The sequence below is a fragment of the Acanthopagrus latus genome, chromosome 16 (genome assembly GCF_904848185.1).
Source record: "Acanthopagrus latus isolate v.2019 chromosome 16, fAcaLat1.1, whole genome shotgun sequence".
Taxonomy (NCBI): Eukaryota; Metazoa; Chordata; class Actinopteri; order Spariformes; family Sparidae; genus Acanthopagrus; species Acanthopagrus latus.
The window spans coordinates 13,664,411-13,682,973 of NC_051054.1; the positions used below are offsets into that span (position 1 = coordinate 13,664,411).

The 18,563-nt window shown below is 44.5% G+C and overlaps 1 protein-coding gene across 6 annotated transcripts in view; it reads left to right on the plus strand.

The window, feature by feature from the left end:
* Window positions 1-18,563, plus strand: part of mboat2a (membrane bound O-acyltransferase domain containing 2a) — a 45,529-nt gene extending 26,966 nt beyond the window's left edge. For 5 of the 6 annotated variants that reach the window (XM_037072091.1, XM_037072088.1, XM_037072093.1 and 2 more), the window contains 11 exons: window positions 2,201-2,278; window positions 8,462-8,557; window positions 9,520-9,575; window positions 10,551-10,605; window positions 11,552-11,738; window positions 12,252-12,444; window positions 12,913-13,016; window positions 13,115-13,179; window positions 14,290-14,422; window positions 15,283-15,434; window positions 16,693-18,563. In XM_037072091.1, coding sequence (XP_036927986.1) covers window positions 2,201-2,278; window positions 8,462-8,557; window positions 9,520-9,575; window positions 10,551-10,605; window positions 11,552-11,738; window positions 12,252-12,444; window positions 12,913-13,016; window positions 13,115-13,179; window positions 14,290-14,422; window positions 15,283-15,434; window positions 16,693-16,873 — 1,300 coding nt within the window. In that variant the 3' untranslated portion in view covers window positions 16,874-18,563. Of the gene's footprint in view, window positions 1-2,200; window positions 2,279-8,461; window positions 8,558-9,519; window positions 9,576-10,550; window positions 10,606-11,551; window positions 11,739-12,251; window positions 12,445-12,912; window positions 13,017-13,114; window positions 13,180-14,289; window positions 14,423-14,804; window positions 14,889-15,282; window positions 15,435-16,692 lie in introns of those variants that run through there. The other variant, XM_037072089.1, reaches the window with a different exon arrangement.

The window sequence follows — 18,563 nt, forward strand, 5'->3', positions numbered from 1 at the left end:
TCCCCTTTTAAAAATCTACACGCGGATACATTTTATAAAGCTAGAATACGGCTTTTTATTGTACTTGGCTAAAGTGTTTTATGTTATAACACTAAATAAGGGAATAAAAGTGTTCTAATCGCTTTAAACTTCTAAATATCACTGAAACCACGCTGTTCAGTGATCATGCGGTACGGTCATGATGTAATGAAAGATTCAAAAAAGACGGGTGTAACTTCAAGGTCACATAGATGGAGCTTGAATTGTTTAAAGGATCTCGATCGACTTTTGCCAGTGCAGCTCGCTTCCATCCATGCACTGGCTTGCATTTGTGTTATACACCCTGTTATTCGCACGCACATATGCACACACACACACACACACACACACACACACACACACACACACACACACACTCACGCAGTCGGTTCAGTCTTGGAGGGCACCTGCCTGCAGCCCTAGAGGATCTGCCTCACAGATGCTGCAGAGTGTTGGTTTATTTTGGGATGTCTTCCCCTCTCTGTCAGCAAGACACGAGCTTGTTTTCTAAATGTCACAGGAGAGAAAAAAAAAAAAAAAAACAATTTCAGGACGTCGAACAGTTGAGAGAACGTAGCAGCTTTTTCAGAGATCTTTTTTTAGGGCTGCGCGATGGGGTGAAAACAACCGCACTGGGATTATTTTGACAGACGCTGCAATTGAGATGTGAAGTTGGATTGTTGGGATTGAACATTTTAACACTGAAATTTTCATTTTTACTGCAAAACTAAAACAAACTTTTACCCCTTATCTTCATCACCACCCCTCCTCAGATATTCCTGCGTTCCTTACCCTTTTTATTTGCCACGCAGTTCATTTGATTCACCCAGATTTTGCCCCCTTGCTCCCCGCCAACCCCCGATGTCCTTGCCCTCTTTTGTTGACTCACTCCTAACACATTGTGGCATCTCTCCTCTCCTGGAGGGCTTGACGTCGCTAGCATCACACACTGTGCCCTTCAAAGACCCATCTGGTAGCTGCTGCTGTCGTGAACTGTGTGTTGTGCGTGTGTGTTTGTGTGTCCCGGGAAGAAAGAAATGTGGATGTAAGTCAGACTTTCGTGCACAATTCGCTGTAATGGTGCGATTTAAAGATTCTTGCAGCTCGAAAGGCATGTGAATCAGTCGAGATTATGGTGCGATGGTGAGAGTCACTCTCTTGCCCTGTGACCGAGATGACACATTATGGTGACAAAGGTCTGGATTCACATGGCTGACGGTGTGACAGCGGTTTCATAATGCTGTTATTTCCTCTTCCTAATGACTGTTTTGGGGATGACAAAGCAGCAGGATGTGGATCATAATATCGAGAGCAAACGAGGTCTGGTGCAGTCTGATACGAGGAAGAAAATGCTTTTTCCTGTGAATTAGGGGTGAGTTTGGACGGTTTCAGATCATGGTTATCTTGGAGGCGTCCATGGTCGACTTATCAGGCGGATCATAGAGATTGCAGTGGTTAATGGCCTCTGACTTCTGTTTCTAAGGGTCACATGACCGCATTGACCAGCAAATCCATCTTACATGGAAAAAAACCATAGAGTAATGTGGCCTAGATGGCTGTGGTGATTAGAGAGATGACTTCATGTGGCTCTTCCTTGGGAGAACCATTTCAATTCACTTCTTAAAATGTGAATATTTTGCAGTTTTGACTGTATCTTGGGTTTTTGGAAGTGCTAATTGACATTTTACGCCATTGTCTGACATTAAAAGGCGCCAACTGATCGATAAATCGACAAAACAATGTACAGAATAATCGACATACGTATCATCAGTAGTTGAGACGATAAAGGATTTTATCACCGATTTAAAAACAAAACCAAAACAAAACACTAAACGTGCTGACTTACAGTCCTATGTTGGTTCGCTAATATATTTTGAATTGCCCAAGCTTGTCACCATGGCTAACGGCATGGTTTACTATCGGGACAACAGCATGTTTATCAATCATGTTGAAAATCATCATTGCTTGCAGCCTGGAGCTTTCAGTTGTAGCTAGCAGCATGGCAGACGAGGAGCTTGTGCCACCAAAGAGAGAGAGAATATTGTGATTTAACAGGCCTATAGATACATTTTTAGGTTATTTCAAGTCAAGGCTATAGTGATGAAAATAAAAAGTCACTAGAAAATGATGAACGTGAGATCAATAATATGGCGTATCATTCATGGCGTCTGTCTCTCCGCAGGTACTCTCTCCATTTCCTGGTGCAGAGCGGTCTGTCCTACAGCGTCATGGTCTTCGCCGGCCTGGAGCACATGCACAAGTAAGCACGAGTGAAGTGGATCTAATCAGGTTTCCACTGAAATTGTCAGCCGACCTCAGGGTTCCTGGAAGTGTCAGAAACCCACAAATTTATAAATGAAATTCCCGTCATTTGCCTCATGAATAAAGCTGAAATGGCAAGTGGAAGTATGACAACATTTGTTGAGCCACAATCTTGTCCAAAATGACAGATTAGATGTTAGTTTATATAAATGTTTCATATCAGTCGACTATGGGGCGATCTCGTATTTGTGTCTTCATTCATTTGTCTGTTTTTGAGGCATACAAGTCTGGTCACAATGACGTTGATGATTCTGCCCCCAGGCTTCCATCTGTGACCATGGCTCATCAACACACACACACACACACACACACACACACACACACACACACACACACACACACACACACACACACACACACACATACACACACACACAGATTGTCTTTGCTGTTATTTTTTTTCTCCCCAGAATTCAAGGTTATGAGTGCAGGTGTAAACAGTAGATGTTTCCTCCGGGGAGAGCTTTAAATAGATAGCTAACAAAACATGAATCACAGTGGCGACAGCCCCTCAGAAAGAAAGGATTCAAAACCTGATGAGGGTGACCTGGAACACGGGACTTGTTTATCCGTGCAATACGGCACCGAGCAGCGTTTTACATCAAAAGTAATACTGCATTATACCCCGAAGGTTGACCCCCCTGCATACAGCATTAGTGTGCATTTATCCTGGTGCTCCGTGCCTTGCGTAAGAGGGCAGATAAGCAGCATCCGCTCCCTGAACACACCAACACCTCCGTCCCGTTCAGAGATAAAGTTCACCTCCCCTACATGAAGGTGCAGCTCGGGGGCAGAGGGGGAGGAGCGGCAGCGCAGAGGCAGGACGCACTGACATGCCCGTGTTTGCAGAGGGCGTTGAACCCGCTGCCTCTGGGTTTTTTTGCATAACAAATGATGCCCCGTCGCAGCAGCTGGATGGGATTTTAACTAGGGAGCGATGTACGTTTGGTGACCACGTATGCAAACCCCTCCCGATCTTTTAACCTGTGTGCCCTATGGACTACACTTGAGTGGAAGGTAGTCGAGGTGTTCAGACGCGTCAAAGCATTGCATGCGGGTATATTCATGTGTACAGTAATGTGATTACTGTTGTTGGTTTTTACTTTTTTTTTAATGTACAGGTCTTAATTTAAATTATTCACCCACTTTAAAACCACCTTTGCAGGAATAATGCATGTCCCTTTAAACATTCATTTTCTTTTGTCCAATTTTACACATCTTTTTTTTTCTCCTCGAGCTTAATCTCTCATCTCCAGCCATCATCCCTGCTCATTAGTCTTATTAAGTATTTCATAACACTTTGAAACCCTCGTTAGTGATAACAATGCTGAGAGGAGATCAAATGAATCAGTACAATGCTGAATGGATACACTTTTACCACCAATAACAGCTTCTGTCATGGGACTTGCTTGCTGAACACTATTATACTTGGACAAACTTTGGGAACATGACACTCCAGAGACCCGGTCCGCTGTGGCAGGACCCGTGTTCTCTATTTGTTGTTCTGCCACTCAGCCGCTTGGCCCCTCGGAGGGGAGAAGTGCACAGCGAGTGCGGCGTGACAGCTTTATGGAGTTGCTAAAATCTCTCTTTCTCTGGACTTTGGGGAGTGGCTGGGAGGGTAAGGCCTGGCTTAGCCTGGCTCTAGACTGCCTACTTTGTTCAGTGGTGAGGCGTCATATTACACGCTATCCACTCTCGTGCAGCTCTGGAACGCTCGCTCCCGCCCACCCTGCTCTCTCTGACAGTTCACCTGTTGGATGTGGTGAGCAGACAGGGAATGTTCTAGACGTTTGACAGACTTGCCTCAAGCGCGAGCGCAGCACGGCCTGCTGGTTGGCAGCGGGGAAAGATGGGAGGAACTGTGATATTGCAGTTGACAGTTGTCAGTGCATCCTGCCTCTGCGCTGCCGCTCCTCCCCCCTTCTGCCCCCGAGCTGCACCTTCATCCAGGGGAGGTGAACTTTATCTCTGAACGAGACAGAGGCGTGTTGGTTGATTCAGGGAGCGGATTCTGCTTATCTGCCCTCTTACACGAGGCATGGAGCACCAGGATAAATGCACACTAATGCTGTTTGCGGAGGGTCAGTCTTCTGGGTATAATGCGATATTACTTTTGATGTAAAACATTGCACGGTGCCATGTTCTGTGGATAAACCTGTCCTGTGTTCCAGGTCACCGTTATTGGGCAAATCCTTACAGCTTTGAATCTGGAACCACTGATATTTGTTGTTCTTTTGGCTGGAAAAAGTGACTAAACTGATGAATTAATTATCAGAAAAGTAACAGCTTTCTGTTGATCAACCAGTCAATCCATCAAGAACAAAAAGGTGAACTGCCTAATGTATGACCATGTCTCTGTTACAGGGCTGCACATAATGAATAAATGTATTAGATTATTTTGACAGATTCAGACTCTAAAGTACAATAACAACTTGAAAAAGACTAAATTTGCATCAAGTTTCAAGCATTAGCCCCGCCTTATTTCTTCAACAGCCTGACTTATCACAATTTCCTATGGCTCCTCTTTAGCACCTGCATCGATCAAAGAGGACACACGCATTACTGTCACAGCCCTCTCCATTGGTCACACCGTATCTAATGATTACACACTAACCCCCGTCTTTGCCTGCTGCCAACCAGCGGGCCGTGCTGCGCTCGTCAAGTCAGTGAAAGTCTAGAACATTCGCTGTCTGCTCGCCACGTCCAACAGGTGATCAGTCAGAGAGAGCGGGGCGGGCTGTCGACTCACATTCTCCGAAAAAAATTATGAAAGGGGAAAAAAATGACCGTCCCCACTTGCATTTGCAATGTTACATTGTACTGCTTTTCCCATATTGTGCAGCCCTACTTAAAATAAAGCGACATTTTCGTGATTTTGTTTTTAATTCTCTGAAGAGACGATGTAAAATTGGAGAAATCACGAGAAATTACATAGAAATTAGAGGAAAGTCTGATTAAGAAATGACTCTGTGTCCCAGATACCACTTTCTCTTTCATTCCTGTCCTGTTTGTCATCTCACGACCCTTCAGATGTGTCTTGTGACCGCTGGGTGGGCTCCGACTCACAGTTTGGGAGCAAACAGTCCTGCAGTGTCTACATATGTCTGTTTATTACCTGCAGCAGTACGGGCCAACTGACAAGAGAAGGCTCACGCTGACAGTTGAGGCTTTTCCCTCGTGCTATTTGCCCAGTATCTGAGCAACACCTTCTATCTTAAAGCATAAGAGCAGTGAAGCAGAGTGGCAGAGCAGTTGCACTGAACCTAATCTCTCTAGGACGGTTTACCTACGCCTGAAACCACTCAGTAGACATCTCCAGCTCTGGTTACAGCCAGCTTAAACCTCAGGAAGGCCCCACTTGGGGATGCACTTGAGAAAGTATATCCTATCTGTAACATTTGCATTAAATTGAATTGGAATTAGTAGTAGTTCTGGTGCTAAAGCTGTGAACGGCGATGAGTGTGCAAATGACTGCCTCACAGTTCCATGCTGAACAGATGGAAATTTCCTCTGGATCTGTGTAAGCATGAAGTGTGCCTCTAGGCATTTACTATGTGGACACAACCTTCGAGAAAAGGTCTTGGACATTTATTTATAGCCTGTTTTTTTTTGGTTTTCATGGACCACGTACAGTCTGCATCCATACCTGAGGCTCCTGTGTGGCTCCTTGTTTGCGCGTTGACCCGTCTGCTGCTGTCCCACAGCGGGAGGCCGGCCCTGCTTTCAGTCTCAGGCTCCAGTCTAAGAAGCCTCAAGTGGAAAAGAAACGTGCCCCCCTCCGTGCTGCGAATTACACAAACACAAATCAGATGAGGATAAAGACAGGGTCCCCCGGTGGGCCCGCTGCAAATATACTAGCTGCTGCGGCACATATAGCTCATGCGCTCACTGATGACTGCAGCTGTGCGCTGCCTGTGGAGAACGCTGATCGCAGTGAAATAGGGCTGTTTCCTAAGGACCGACAGTGTTTGTGGTGTTAACAGATAAACTTTAAGCTTTCCTGCATTAAAGATAAACTCATTAAACATAACTTATTATGTCTGCTTGTAATTTTACCTCATAGGTTTTTAGTGTATTGCAAAGAATAGTGCCCATAATAGGAGACTTTTGTGAGTGAGGCACGAAATAGTTTATTGAAACTTTGATCCTCAGACCTCACTTTGACTTTGGGCAGTCAAAGTGAGGTCTGAGGATCCTTTCTCGAGTTGGTTGATACTGTGGGGAAACTGAATAAATGGGCTTTTGGCTCTGATTCCCACTGAGGTCACCCAGGCTAAAACCATGTTGCTGTAAAAGACCAAATCACGAGCTGCACGGCGATGTGGGAGGACACAAGCGGGAGAGCATAATTGTTTGGTCTTTGCACTCCGCCTGGATATAGCGCCCAGTTTCCAGCTCCCGGCTTGGGACCTTGGGCTTTCTCCATCTGCAACAAGTTTGTAGAGTAATTTCTCTTCCCTGCTACTTCATCACAATAGATACTCCATTGGGCGGACCTAAGCATTTTAGTAATGTGTCTTTTTTGGCCTTTATGAAACTATCCATTTCTCCCCGACTCAGAGCGTGTCGTGTTGACCAGCACGTATATTAAAACATGAAAAAACTGCCACTATTAACTATTATTGTGGTGTGTGACTGGCCATTGTAGCATGATGACGGGTGGCGTTTCTCCAAAAGTTTATTCTGTTTCATCTTTTCCTGGCAGGGTCTCTGTCTGTGTTGTTGTTGTTGTTTTTGTTGTTGTTTTCCCAGAAACCCCTGCAGTCCACACCATAACGCCTGTTTGGTCTGAATGAGGCCTAAATCCCTTTTTAAACATCAACTGCCACAGCTCCTGTCTCATTATTGTCGACAGTTTAAAGGCAGATCAGAAGTTTCTCTCTCCGTTGTTTGCATAAACTCATGTTCCTTCACATCTCTAGAAAATCTTTCGGCAGTTGGGGACAGAAAATCACCCTCTCTCCCATGTTTTCTCCGTCTGCCTCGGCGACAAATAAAAGCACATCTTCCCAAATAATCTCTAAACAAAAATAAAGAAGGCTTTATATAAACCAGCTAAAAGTAAATCACTTACCGAGAAACACACTTTCGCTAATAAAACACTTTTGCTAGTATTAGAAAATGTGTCCATGCTGCACATTCAGATGAGGTCTGGGAATACTGAGGCCTTTGTAAAGAGCCGTGTGGTCTCCCAAGACTCCGAAAAATATCGTGGGCCAAGAGAGTGTGGGCCGGATGCAAACACAGAGCGCTCAGAGCACATAACGGGGCTGTATTATTATTATTATCATCTCCCCTGCCTTCTCTGTGGGCTTGTGATTATTAGTGGCGCGTAATATTTGTCCGAGTTTTTAGAGACTGAGAAGAAGATCTCATGAGGCCTGAGAATATTTTGGATTGCGGCGGTGGGTTTTTCATTTTGTGCTATAAATGCTTGACTGTAGAGATCACATGGTGCCTTGGCTGCGTCTTGGACTGCAGATACAGTGCGCTCTCAGAATCAAGAGGTCCCGTTGTGTCTCAGTCTGGCTGGGTGTGCTGCTGCTCTCCTTCTCCGAGCAGCACAGCCCTCTTATTGTTGGCGGGCAGAGGGACGCTAGCTCGCTAGCTTCAACTCAGGCTGACTCTTGCTGCAACAGCTTTTTTTTTTTCTTCTTTTTTTTTTCCTGCACAACAGGCGTCGGTGCTGCTCTGTGTTCGGGCTCCTGTTGAAAGGTTTTGTTGTCCTCCCTCTTCAGCCGCTGACGGTGGCGCATTATTGGAGCCTCCCCTGCCCTTTTGTCCAATCCTCGACCCCCCCGCTCCTCTCCGCTGCTCTGCCCCGTTTCCGAGGCCACTGTCTTTTGTACTGTACTAGAAGAAAGTCCTTGTTCTGCTGCAGATATGAGAAGAAAGGAAATGGACTTTATTTTCTCCTCTCCAAACTCTGAGCCCCAAAAGTGCATGAGGTTGCCCTGTCCTGAAAGCTCTGTCACTGTGTAGAAGAAATGATTGAGATAAGAACGTGCACCAAGATTTCATCGCTGTTTTGGCTTTCGAGCACAACGTTTCTGTATTTTTTGCTCCGTGGAATAATTCATTTCTCACATTCCTTTTCTCTCCTCCCTTCCCTGCACAGGTACTGCTTCATCGTGACGCTCAGCTATCTGATATTGTGTCAGATCACGCGGGTCTACGTGTTCGACTACGGCATGTACTCTGCAGATTTTACAGGGTAAGCTACAGCAGAGCCACGGAGCTCTTCATAGTCTTTTCTCAATTAAAAACTGAAGACCTCCGCTAAATGCTAAATGGAGCACAAACGTTGCTAAAAAGAGAGTCGGGGGAACACTGGATATGACTCAACCAGTCCGAGCTAAACAGAAGCAAGAGCTTGTCACGCTGCCGTGTCGGCAGGAGAAGGAAGACGACAGGGACTGTAGTTGGTTCCCACTCCTCCAGACTGTCTGACAATTCAGGCAGACAGCCTGCACTCCCAGCAGGGTGGGGGTGGCTCGTTGCTAAGCAGCTGAATGCCAACCCATACTGCTTCTGGGAGGCCGGAGATTTTACAATTTGAACAACCCCCGGCTCTTGTCCCTCTTGAAAATGTCCCACTTTCTATACATCAGCCTTAAAGCTTAAATACTCTTTGTTCGGGAACAGCTGGTCCTCGATTCTTCTCAATACTTTGAATAGGTTTTATGAAAAGATCAGAACATCTCACAGTAGTTTAATTTGATGCTGCTGCCAGCAGTTTTCATGTATGAAATGCGGCCGGACCTCGTGCTCGCTGATGCAGACGTCAACACAGAGGTTGTATACATGTAAATGAGCGCAGGCTGAAGCTCACAAGAGCAAACGCTGCGCTGTTGTTTGATAGTCAAGAGGAAGAGGTCTGTTTGTGCCCCAAGAACAGAGAAGCAGAAAAGAAAGAAATAACTACAGGAAGTTCAAAAAAGGGGTCTGCAATTAGCTGAGAGGAAATCCCCATTGTGGAAGTGTTACTGCAGCTGATACCGTTGCTATTATGAATGGTTGGATTGGCATCGAAGGCCCATGGAAAATGAAACAATATGGGTGAGAACTCAAAGACAAACATAACTGTGTTTTGAACTCACAGTATTAACTATACATTCTCTCTCTCTCTCTCTCCCTCCCTCTCCCTCCTGTTTCTTGTTTGGTGCTCTCTATCAGCCCCATGATGGTGATAACACAGAAGATTACCAGCTTGGCGTTTGAAATACACGATGGTAAGAAGAGCATCAAAGCAAAGTGCCACTAAAAAAAGACAAAAGTGGCAGATGTGACAGAAGTGAAAATGGTTCAGTTCTCTTTGGAGTTCAAAAAACACATCACATGGCCGTGTTTCCGAGCCAGTAGTCAGTCCTGACAATGGACTAGTGAACCAGAAAGAGAGCATAAACACAGTTATGTAACGGAGCAACGAAGTATGCACTCCCCCTTCCCTTTTTTATGGCTGATTTTAAACACAGGCTGGATACTGTTAAAGGTTGATGCTACTGCTTCAACCATTTTTTTTTTTTTTTTTAGCAAAACAAATGTACTTTTTTGTGTAGTTAAGCCGGCCTGCAAGTCAGTTTCCTCCTCCAACTGACACACCACACTTGCCAAAATGAGCTATATATAAAAAAAAAAAAAAGATAGAGGTGTGACACGGAGGTTAAAATAAACAATGTGTGATCAAGTGTCAGAGATTGAGAGTCTCTCTCAGCTTTTTAGTTCCCACTTGGAGCCTTGAGTGCCCTCAGGATACTGCGCAGTACTTTACCATACTTCATACAGTAAAAACATACTTATTCCGGCTCTTAGGAACATGGAGTTGTTAAAGACACGGTGAGGCCGCTCCACACCTCGCCCTTTTAATGGGATCAGAGTTTTAATTGTGGCCAGAGGAGCGAGGGAATTCGACCGCACACAGCCGCGCACGATGAGCCATACACTCGGCGTTACGCGTAGCCTATGATGATAAAACCGGCTGTGAGCATTCGGTCTAATGAGTTGCCAAGCCGCAGGTCTGCACAAACAAAGAGCAGACTGAAAAACAAATACACTCAGACGTTTAGCCAAAAGAATAGAGCTGACCTTTGCTAGCCCTCTCTGTGACCGCTATGAGGACGCCTGGCCAAGGTGGAACAACCCCCCTGTCTGATGATCAGTTCTTTCCAGGTGCATACATTAAATGTTTTCTTTGTGTCTGTCTCTAGGTTTGACCAAGCGCGATGCACAGCTGACCCCCACTCAGAAATACCTAGCTATCAGGTATGTGACTCAGGTATGTTTTTACTGCTTCAGATGGTGGGGTTCATTGAATCGTGCTGAACTGAAAGTAAAAGTGGACACGAACTCGGTCTGAAAGAGATCCTGCCCTTTATTTCAATAAAGGCCTCGGTGCCATCTGCATAGGAAATCACTCTAAGGCCCTCCCTCGTGTTTGTCAAGCAGACGTTAGGCACTCTGTATCCAGGAAACCACACAACCATACTCTCATGTGACCTGTATTGTATGAATGCCCTACCCTCTGCCTTTTTTGCCTGGTGGTTACTGTAAGGTAGCGCAGCTGAGGTGCAGAAATAAGGTAAAAAAAAAAGCAAGATCTGAGTGGAGGGGTGCTGCTGTGAGCTAACAGGGAGTTCATACGTGACGACACAGCTGATACAGAGACAAGACACTGGTATCTTAACGGGTGTTTTGCAAATATTATGTTGTGATCCTTTAACGTCTGTGAATTTAAGTGAGGAAAATTAGGTTATTTTGATATTTTCTTCTTAATATTATTAAATAAGCTTTGTCTCCTGTAGTTGCCTCATTGTTTTGTGCGCCACCTGCCTGGAGTGACTCGAGTCAAATGATGGAGCATAATGCCTCCCTGATATTGTTGACTTGCTTAGATTATGTTTTATTTTAGTGTATTTCCATGGTTTTTGTGCTTCTACTATTGAGCAGCTTCATTTGTTGCGCTGTAGACGTGAGGTGGGGTTTCAGATTCAGATGGGTAGGGTGAGAGACCACAAAATCTCCAGTCAAAACACTCAGACCCTCCCCTCTTTTCGTGGACAGAAGGCAGTATTGGTTTTTCAGTGGACAGATAGTCATCCTTATTGTATTTTAATGGCGAGGCACGACTGAACTATATGAAAACATTTGCTAATATTCTAATCCTTTCCCACTAATACATCTTCTTTTTCTCTTCTCCGCGGCCCTGAAGGCGGATGCCGAGCTTGCTGGAGTACCTGAGCTACAACTGTAACTTCATGGGCATCCTGGCAGGCCCCACCTGCTCTTACAACGACTACAAGGCCTTCATCGAGGGCACGGGCTACCAGCCACGCCACCAGGAGAACGCCAACGGCAAGGAGAACGGGAAGTACAAGCAGAGCGAACCCTCGCCCAAGGTACAGCAGTTTGTACCACCTGAACAGACATTAGTCTTTATTCTAAAACACTCAAAGAGAGCACTTGAGTGAAAGCTTCTGATATTTTTTAAACCGTGCAATTCTCTTTTAAATATTAGCAGAGCTGTTTTCAGAGGGTGCATGGTAATTACAATTCATTCGGTTCCCTTGAGAGAAACAGACACTGAAACAATTTTGTCGAGAGCTCAGTGATGCACACGTCTGAACCTCAAGGTTATTTGTGTTTTCTTACCACGTTATGCATTAATAATTAAATTACACTCCCAAGATTTGAGTGCGTTTGTCTCAGAAGAGAAAGGAACAGAGAGTTGCTAAATATAAAACATGAGAGAATGCTCAAGGACTTGAGTTAACCTCGAGTCAACTCAACAGAGCTTTGGAAGCGCGCGCGTCACTGCTCCTCCTGCCGTGACTGTCGTTTTATGAATTATAGTCTGGTATTAACGGGTTGCTCCTTCTTATCTCACTCCTCCTTCTCATACCTCCACCCAGAATGACGTCATCTCCAAGCTGTGCACATGTGCCGTCTCGCTGGCCATCTATCTGTCGCTGTGCAAGCTGCTCCCGGTGGAGCACGCCGTCGACGATGACTTTGTCAGCTCCACGCCCTTCCATCTTCAGGTCATCTACCTTTACCTGGCCATGCTGGCTCTGAGGCCAAAGTACTACTTTGTCTGGACACTCGGTGAGTTAGTTATCAGTGTAATTCCACCTCTACACGTAACTCTGTCTGCCTTCTTCTGTTGGCGTTTGAACTTGAGGCCGAGCACCCATTCTCTTGGAGAGTCCAGAAGCTTGACTCTCGGTGGGGAGTGAGTGAATTTAAAGCTGGACTCATTTGAGTGGTATGAGCTCACTGAGCTGCTCTGCCTTCAGAGAATCTGGTTATTTTTAAAGCAGTCTGTATAGTATGTTGAGATGCAGTCTGAAAAAAAACTCTTACTTAACAGTCTTTCTTGGCGCTGCAGTGCCATCAAGTGGTGAATTGAAAACTGCAGCCCTTCATTCTCACCGATGACAAATACATGTGATGCTGCGTCTCCATCTGTTTCTGTCACTGCTTTTACGAACTAATGCATTCTAAGGACACGGAGCCTGTCATCCTTCATTGTGGCCGTTCAAATACTCAAACGTTTGCACCTTTCTCCTGCAGCTGATGCTATCAACAACGCTGCCGGATTCGGCTTCAATGGATACAACAAAGATGGCTCCCCACGGTGGGACCTGATATCCAATCTCAGAATTTTGGATATTGAGGTTAGCCTTCTTTTTTTTTTTTATGAATCATTTTTGATCCAGATAAAAGCCGTTTTCAACTAAATCCTAAATGTGCTTTGTTCTCGGTCCAATTTCAGTTTGCCACCAGCTTCAAGAGTTTCCTAGACAACTGGAATATCCAGACAGCTCTTTGGCTCAAAAGGTAAAAACACTCTTTGCTGTCTCAAGCTGCGCTTTGCTCGGTTTGTGCAGGAGCAAGCCCTGGCTGTGGAGGGCTGCTGAAATGTTTGACGCATTTCTCAAGTCTAGCATTTTGATTGAACTACTTGACCGAAATCACAGTTTGTATGGTTTGATTGCATAAATACAAAATAGAGCCTGTTGTACCTGGTGTTAACAAGCGTCTTTGGCCATCTGATCACAAGTGGACAGCTTCAAAGTCTGTCAGTTGACACCCTGCATTAGAATGCGTCTCGAGTGGCCACTTGTGGTTGGATCTCACCTCCCTGTTCTATATGCAAATAAACTCGTACAGCATCGGGACAACTGGACACAGTGTTTCATACACAAAAAATAAAGATCTCAATGTATAAAATGTGCAGAATTTAAAGGAACAGCAAAATAGATGAGAATTTGTCACAGACAGCATTTCACATAGTTCGAGTTTATCCTAACAACTGACAGTTGACTGTATTTTGTCAAATTTGACTTGTATACCATCATTAAGCTAAGACACGCTTTAGACATGGAAGACGGGCTGGTACAGCGATGAACACGTTTTACAAGGGTTAAACACAACTTATTGTGCGACATTTAATGGTAACTTTACAATAAGGCCGAACATTGTGCTCACAAACATCTGCTGCTAACCATGGCGGCTTGAGAGAGCTCATACATGTCATTTGCATGAGAGGTAACCACATGTAAATCAGGTGGCGCGTGATCCTTATAATTCCCTGTAGGCCGGGACACCCCGACAGCCACCGCATCCTGCATGGATCGCATCCTACAAAAGAAACTTGATCCAGTGCTTTACAGACCACCTTGACAAGCAGGATGATCGATCAGTGCATGTTGGTGATCATGTACGCTTGTATTTAGAGTGTGCTGGGATCAACTAAAACAAATTTTAATGCTGGGTATAAATGGGGTCATAGTCATTTTTGCAATTTCTTCATCAAAGATACACACAAATCACAAGTTATTCTGTTTTAATTACATAAACAAACATTAATTCTCCTGTATTTTGGCCTGAATGTTGTAAGTCTGGAATAAAACCTTTCTGTCTATGTTGTGCTGTTCTTCTCCACAGGGTATGCTATGAGCGCTGTGCCATCAACCCCACTGCTGCCACCTTCCTGCTGTCGGCCATGTGGCACGGGGTGTACCCCGGCTACTACCTGACCTTCCTCACTGGCATCGCCATGACCATGGCTGCGCGGGCAGTAAGTGTGCACACTGTTTTCCCTCTCTACAGCAGCTTTTGTTGGAGCTTTCCTTTCCAGATTGAGTCAAATAGATAAAAATCACAATTCTAGAGTCGTAAATGATTCTCTTGCAGCCTCGGAATCATAACATAGAAAGTCAATCCAGCGGACTTAATGTAAATCTGGGCAAAAAATTAGATTTATTTGTTTTTCATCATCCTGCAAGAGTCTTAGAGCTCCTTAGATTTACCACTGCTACTTAGCAGACCCACAAACACACAACCAAATCCCTTCACGGAGAGTGAGGGGATAATGATAAAGTAGTATACCACTTATAGCTCATGTTTCAGAGTGAGGCCATTACCACTAATCTCTGCTAAACCAGACCTCTTCACTCTAGACTTATGAAGGCGAGAGACGAGAGGATGTTTATGTGGAGACAGTGGAGTGATGGCACAGGCAGCGACTCGCACTGTAATTCCGGGTAATCTACTGGGAACGCCTGCACAGTAAATTTTGTTGTGCAGGTGAGTTCCTCCGGGGACTTCATTTCTTCTTTATTTGAAGGAGGGCAAGGAGGCCCCTGACCCAGTTATGCCACAAAACCACTGGCCGCCGCCGCACGGACGTGTTCAGAACTAGATGTCTCTGAAGAGTTATGAGATGGAAAAAGACTGAGAGAGGGGGAGAGGGGGAAAATAGAGAAGGATGAGCAGAGGAAGGCATTAAAGCCTGCTGTCGTGAAACATTTCTGGAACTAGGTCAATTTGTTCAATTGATGTCTGGTTTACTGTACGGTAAGAATAAGCGGAGTGCCAGTTAGAGTCTTTTGGATTCATTCACTTGAAAATGACTTTTTTTTTCCCCTGCCCTTCCAGGTAAGACACAACATCAGACCGTACTTCCTGGTCTCTGACTCGTACAAGAACGTCTATGATGTCGTCACGTGGGCATCGACCCAGATCGCCATTAGCTACACAGTGGCGCCGTTCGTCCTACTCGCCGTGGGACCCTCACTCAAATTCTACAGGTATGTGTATTTGACTGAGTTGTGATATTGCTTTGAGCTGTGTTGTCATCACAGTGGAGTCTATTAAAATATCAGCGTTGGAGAGAGAGTACTGTCGATTCTGCTTTTTCTGTCCCCAGCGCAGTGAGCTTTCTGCATTGCTGTCGTGTCCAGAGACCACTGCATCAAGCATGTAAATGAAGCAACCGGCCGGAGTGTAGAAATTAACACTTTTTCATTAGCCTGGTTGCCTCTTGTCAGGCTGTAACGGTTAACGAGGCAGCTTAATGAGCGGAGGATAGGGAGGATTGATGAGGAGCAAATGAAATGAGCGGCCTTAACAGCGCTCGGCCACTGCCGTGAAATAAAGGCCCAACAATGGTCAAGCGCCATTCAGTCGTTAAATCCGCGCGTGGCCGCTAAACGGCTGATATAAAACGGACTCGTTAAAGCAGCTGGTGTGGGGGAAGGAGGAGGCAGAGCTGAAAATATACATAACTGTGGATGTTGTTTAGATCAACCACATAATGACCAGAGCTGAGCAGTCTGAAAGGGTACATTTCCCTCCACATTGACGTGAGTTTGACACAGAGCTGCCTTGTCTTGTCGTGCACAAATGAGCTATTTTAGATGATTTCAGCAATTTTTACAGCTTTTTTGTTTTTGTTTTTTTCAAACTAGACTTATCACCCAGCAGAAATAAAAGATTGTACATCCAGGTTTTAAAAAGAAAAGGTTTTGGTCTGTATAGCTAACTTCTTCTGTACATTTTTATGTAACTCACATGTTTAAGTGATATTAATTCTAAAGTTATGCATAGTTAAGGGTGTAGGTGCCTGGACTAACAGCTAGCTCCCAGCTGTCTGGCCTACTGTCAGTAACAGGGTGTCATTCGGCCCGTTTCCTCTCCGCTCTAATCTTCGCCCAAGTTTGGATTTCCCAAACAGCTGAGCTGTGGTCACATGTATGCAAAATTTCCAGGCCAATTCGGTTCGCTCCCATTAACGTGAGAGGTGAAAACAACATTTTGCATCCAGTTGCAAAGTAAATCAGCATTTGGGCTTTGCATAGAGTTCAGCTTTGAGGGCCACAACAAATAGCAGAGACGTACACCACAAACAGACTATAAACCAGCACACCCTGTGCCGCTCATCCTGCACAGCTCACTTTCAGCCCAGGCAGGTGATTTTAAACCACCACGGTGACTTTTCAAAAACCTGTGGGTGACGTCCATATTTTATACGGTCTATGCTAATTGTCACTTTGGATGTCTCTGCAGGTCCTGGTACTTCTGCCTACACCTCCTGTGTCTCCTGACGGTACTGGTCCTACCCGTCAAATCGAGACGCAGGCAGGCCAAAGAGCAGCAGGACGGCCCACAGAAGGACGGCCTACAGGACAACCAGACGGACCACAATAGCACAGACAACAACTGCAACCAGAAAGACAAAGCCACATGAGGCTCGGAAACGGCGACGCAGCAGCAGCAGAAAACACTTGAGACGAACTAGAAACCACTGAGAGCCGGAGTGTGGCGGGTCCGTTTACCTGACGAAGAACCAAATATCGGACGCTCTGAAAAATCCTAACAGACAGAAAAACACGAGTCCAACGCTCTGTCAAAACTTCCAGTAGCAAGGATGACAGCAATCACACTTCTAACACGGAAATACGAGACCTGGATGTAACAATGGCCATGGTGTAAACTAATGAGTGATAGTGGTTACTTTACATTACATTAGCGGAAACGAAGACTTCCAAGCTGCCTTAAACCCTCTATGTACTCGTGTGGTGAAATAAAAAAGTCGGATCGGCACACTGCAAGAAACCATTGTGGTGTCAGGTTGCGCAAACAAGTGCAGTATGTGGAGGGTTTTTGTCATTGTCTGGATACAAGCCTCTGTTAGGTCGCAACGGAAAAATGTGTTCATGTAAAAGAAACATAACCTTTATCATCAGCTGCCAACTTCAAACAGGCCTTAGGATTCTCAAAAACATTGTTTGGTTTCTATGTCTTTTTTAAAATCTTTATTGGAGAAGAAATTCACATTGTACGTGTTTTGTATTTAGATGTTTGTGACAACACTATCTGAAATCCATTCTCCTGCTTGTTTTTTTTTTTTTTCTTTCTTTTTCTTTTTTTTTTTTTCTTTCCCTGGGATGATTTAACTTTGCCTGACATAAGTGAGGCCCGAAGTGGAATTCAGATCTCGTCCGGCTCCAGCAGTGGAAAGTCTATACAAGGCACTCAAGAGTTAATAAATGGATTTTTGTTTCTTTTTTTAAAAATATTTTTCATATCTGCTGCTTTTTCTTTTCGACAGACCCATCAGATAAATGTGTGTTGCAAAGGGAGTTTGTTTTTTGTTTTTTATTTCACCCTGGCGTGATTTTTAGATTTTTATTTTTCTTAAGGATTTCTAACATGGGGTTCGGGTGTGTGACCTTTTTTTTTTTCTGTCTTTTTTTTTTCTTTCTTTCTTTCTTAGTGTGTTCAGATTTTTCATGCAACGGGTTTCCTCTACGTTCAGATGTCTGGCAGCAGTTATTTAAGTATCTGAAACTATTTGAAACTAAAAAATGATTAAACATAATAATCCAATAAAGCTAAACTTGTACGCGCAGTCGATTGCTAATGTCACTGTTGAACACTATTTAATTCATTGTCTCAAATTCTACAAACGTTCCAGATGACCACGTTTGCTGAAGACTTATTTAATTTATACAATTCTAAAAGCCATAATTATTAGAAGCCAACTGAATGTAAAAGAAAAAAGTTCCCAATTTGATGCACATCGCCTTCTTTAGGCCGAAATCTGTCACAGTTATTTATGTAAGCTACCTGACATCATACTATTGTACAATTCTCAAAGATACAGACCAGCTGTTGTGTCGATGGTCTTATTTCATATTATGTGCACTTATGTTAGAATAGGGGGTGTTTCAGGGTGCATTTACTGTAAGGCGTAAGAGACACTGGATCCCCGTGTTGTTATGGTCCACGGCTCACCTTAAGCCTTTTTCAAAAATCAGCCAGTTCACAGCACGCAGCAGCTCAAAAAAAAAAAAAAAAAAAAAAGCCACCCGTGTGATTCCTTTGTTTCATTAAACGCTCAAGAGGATGTGGAAATCCGTTGCAGAGGAGGCAAC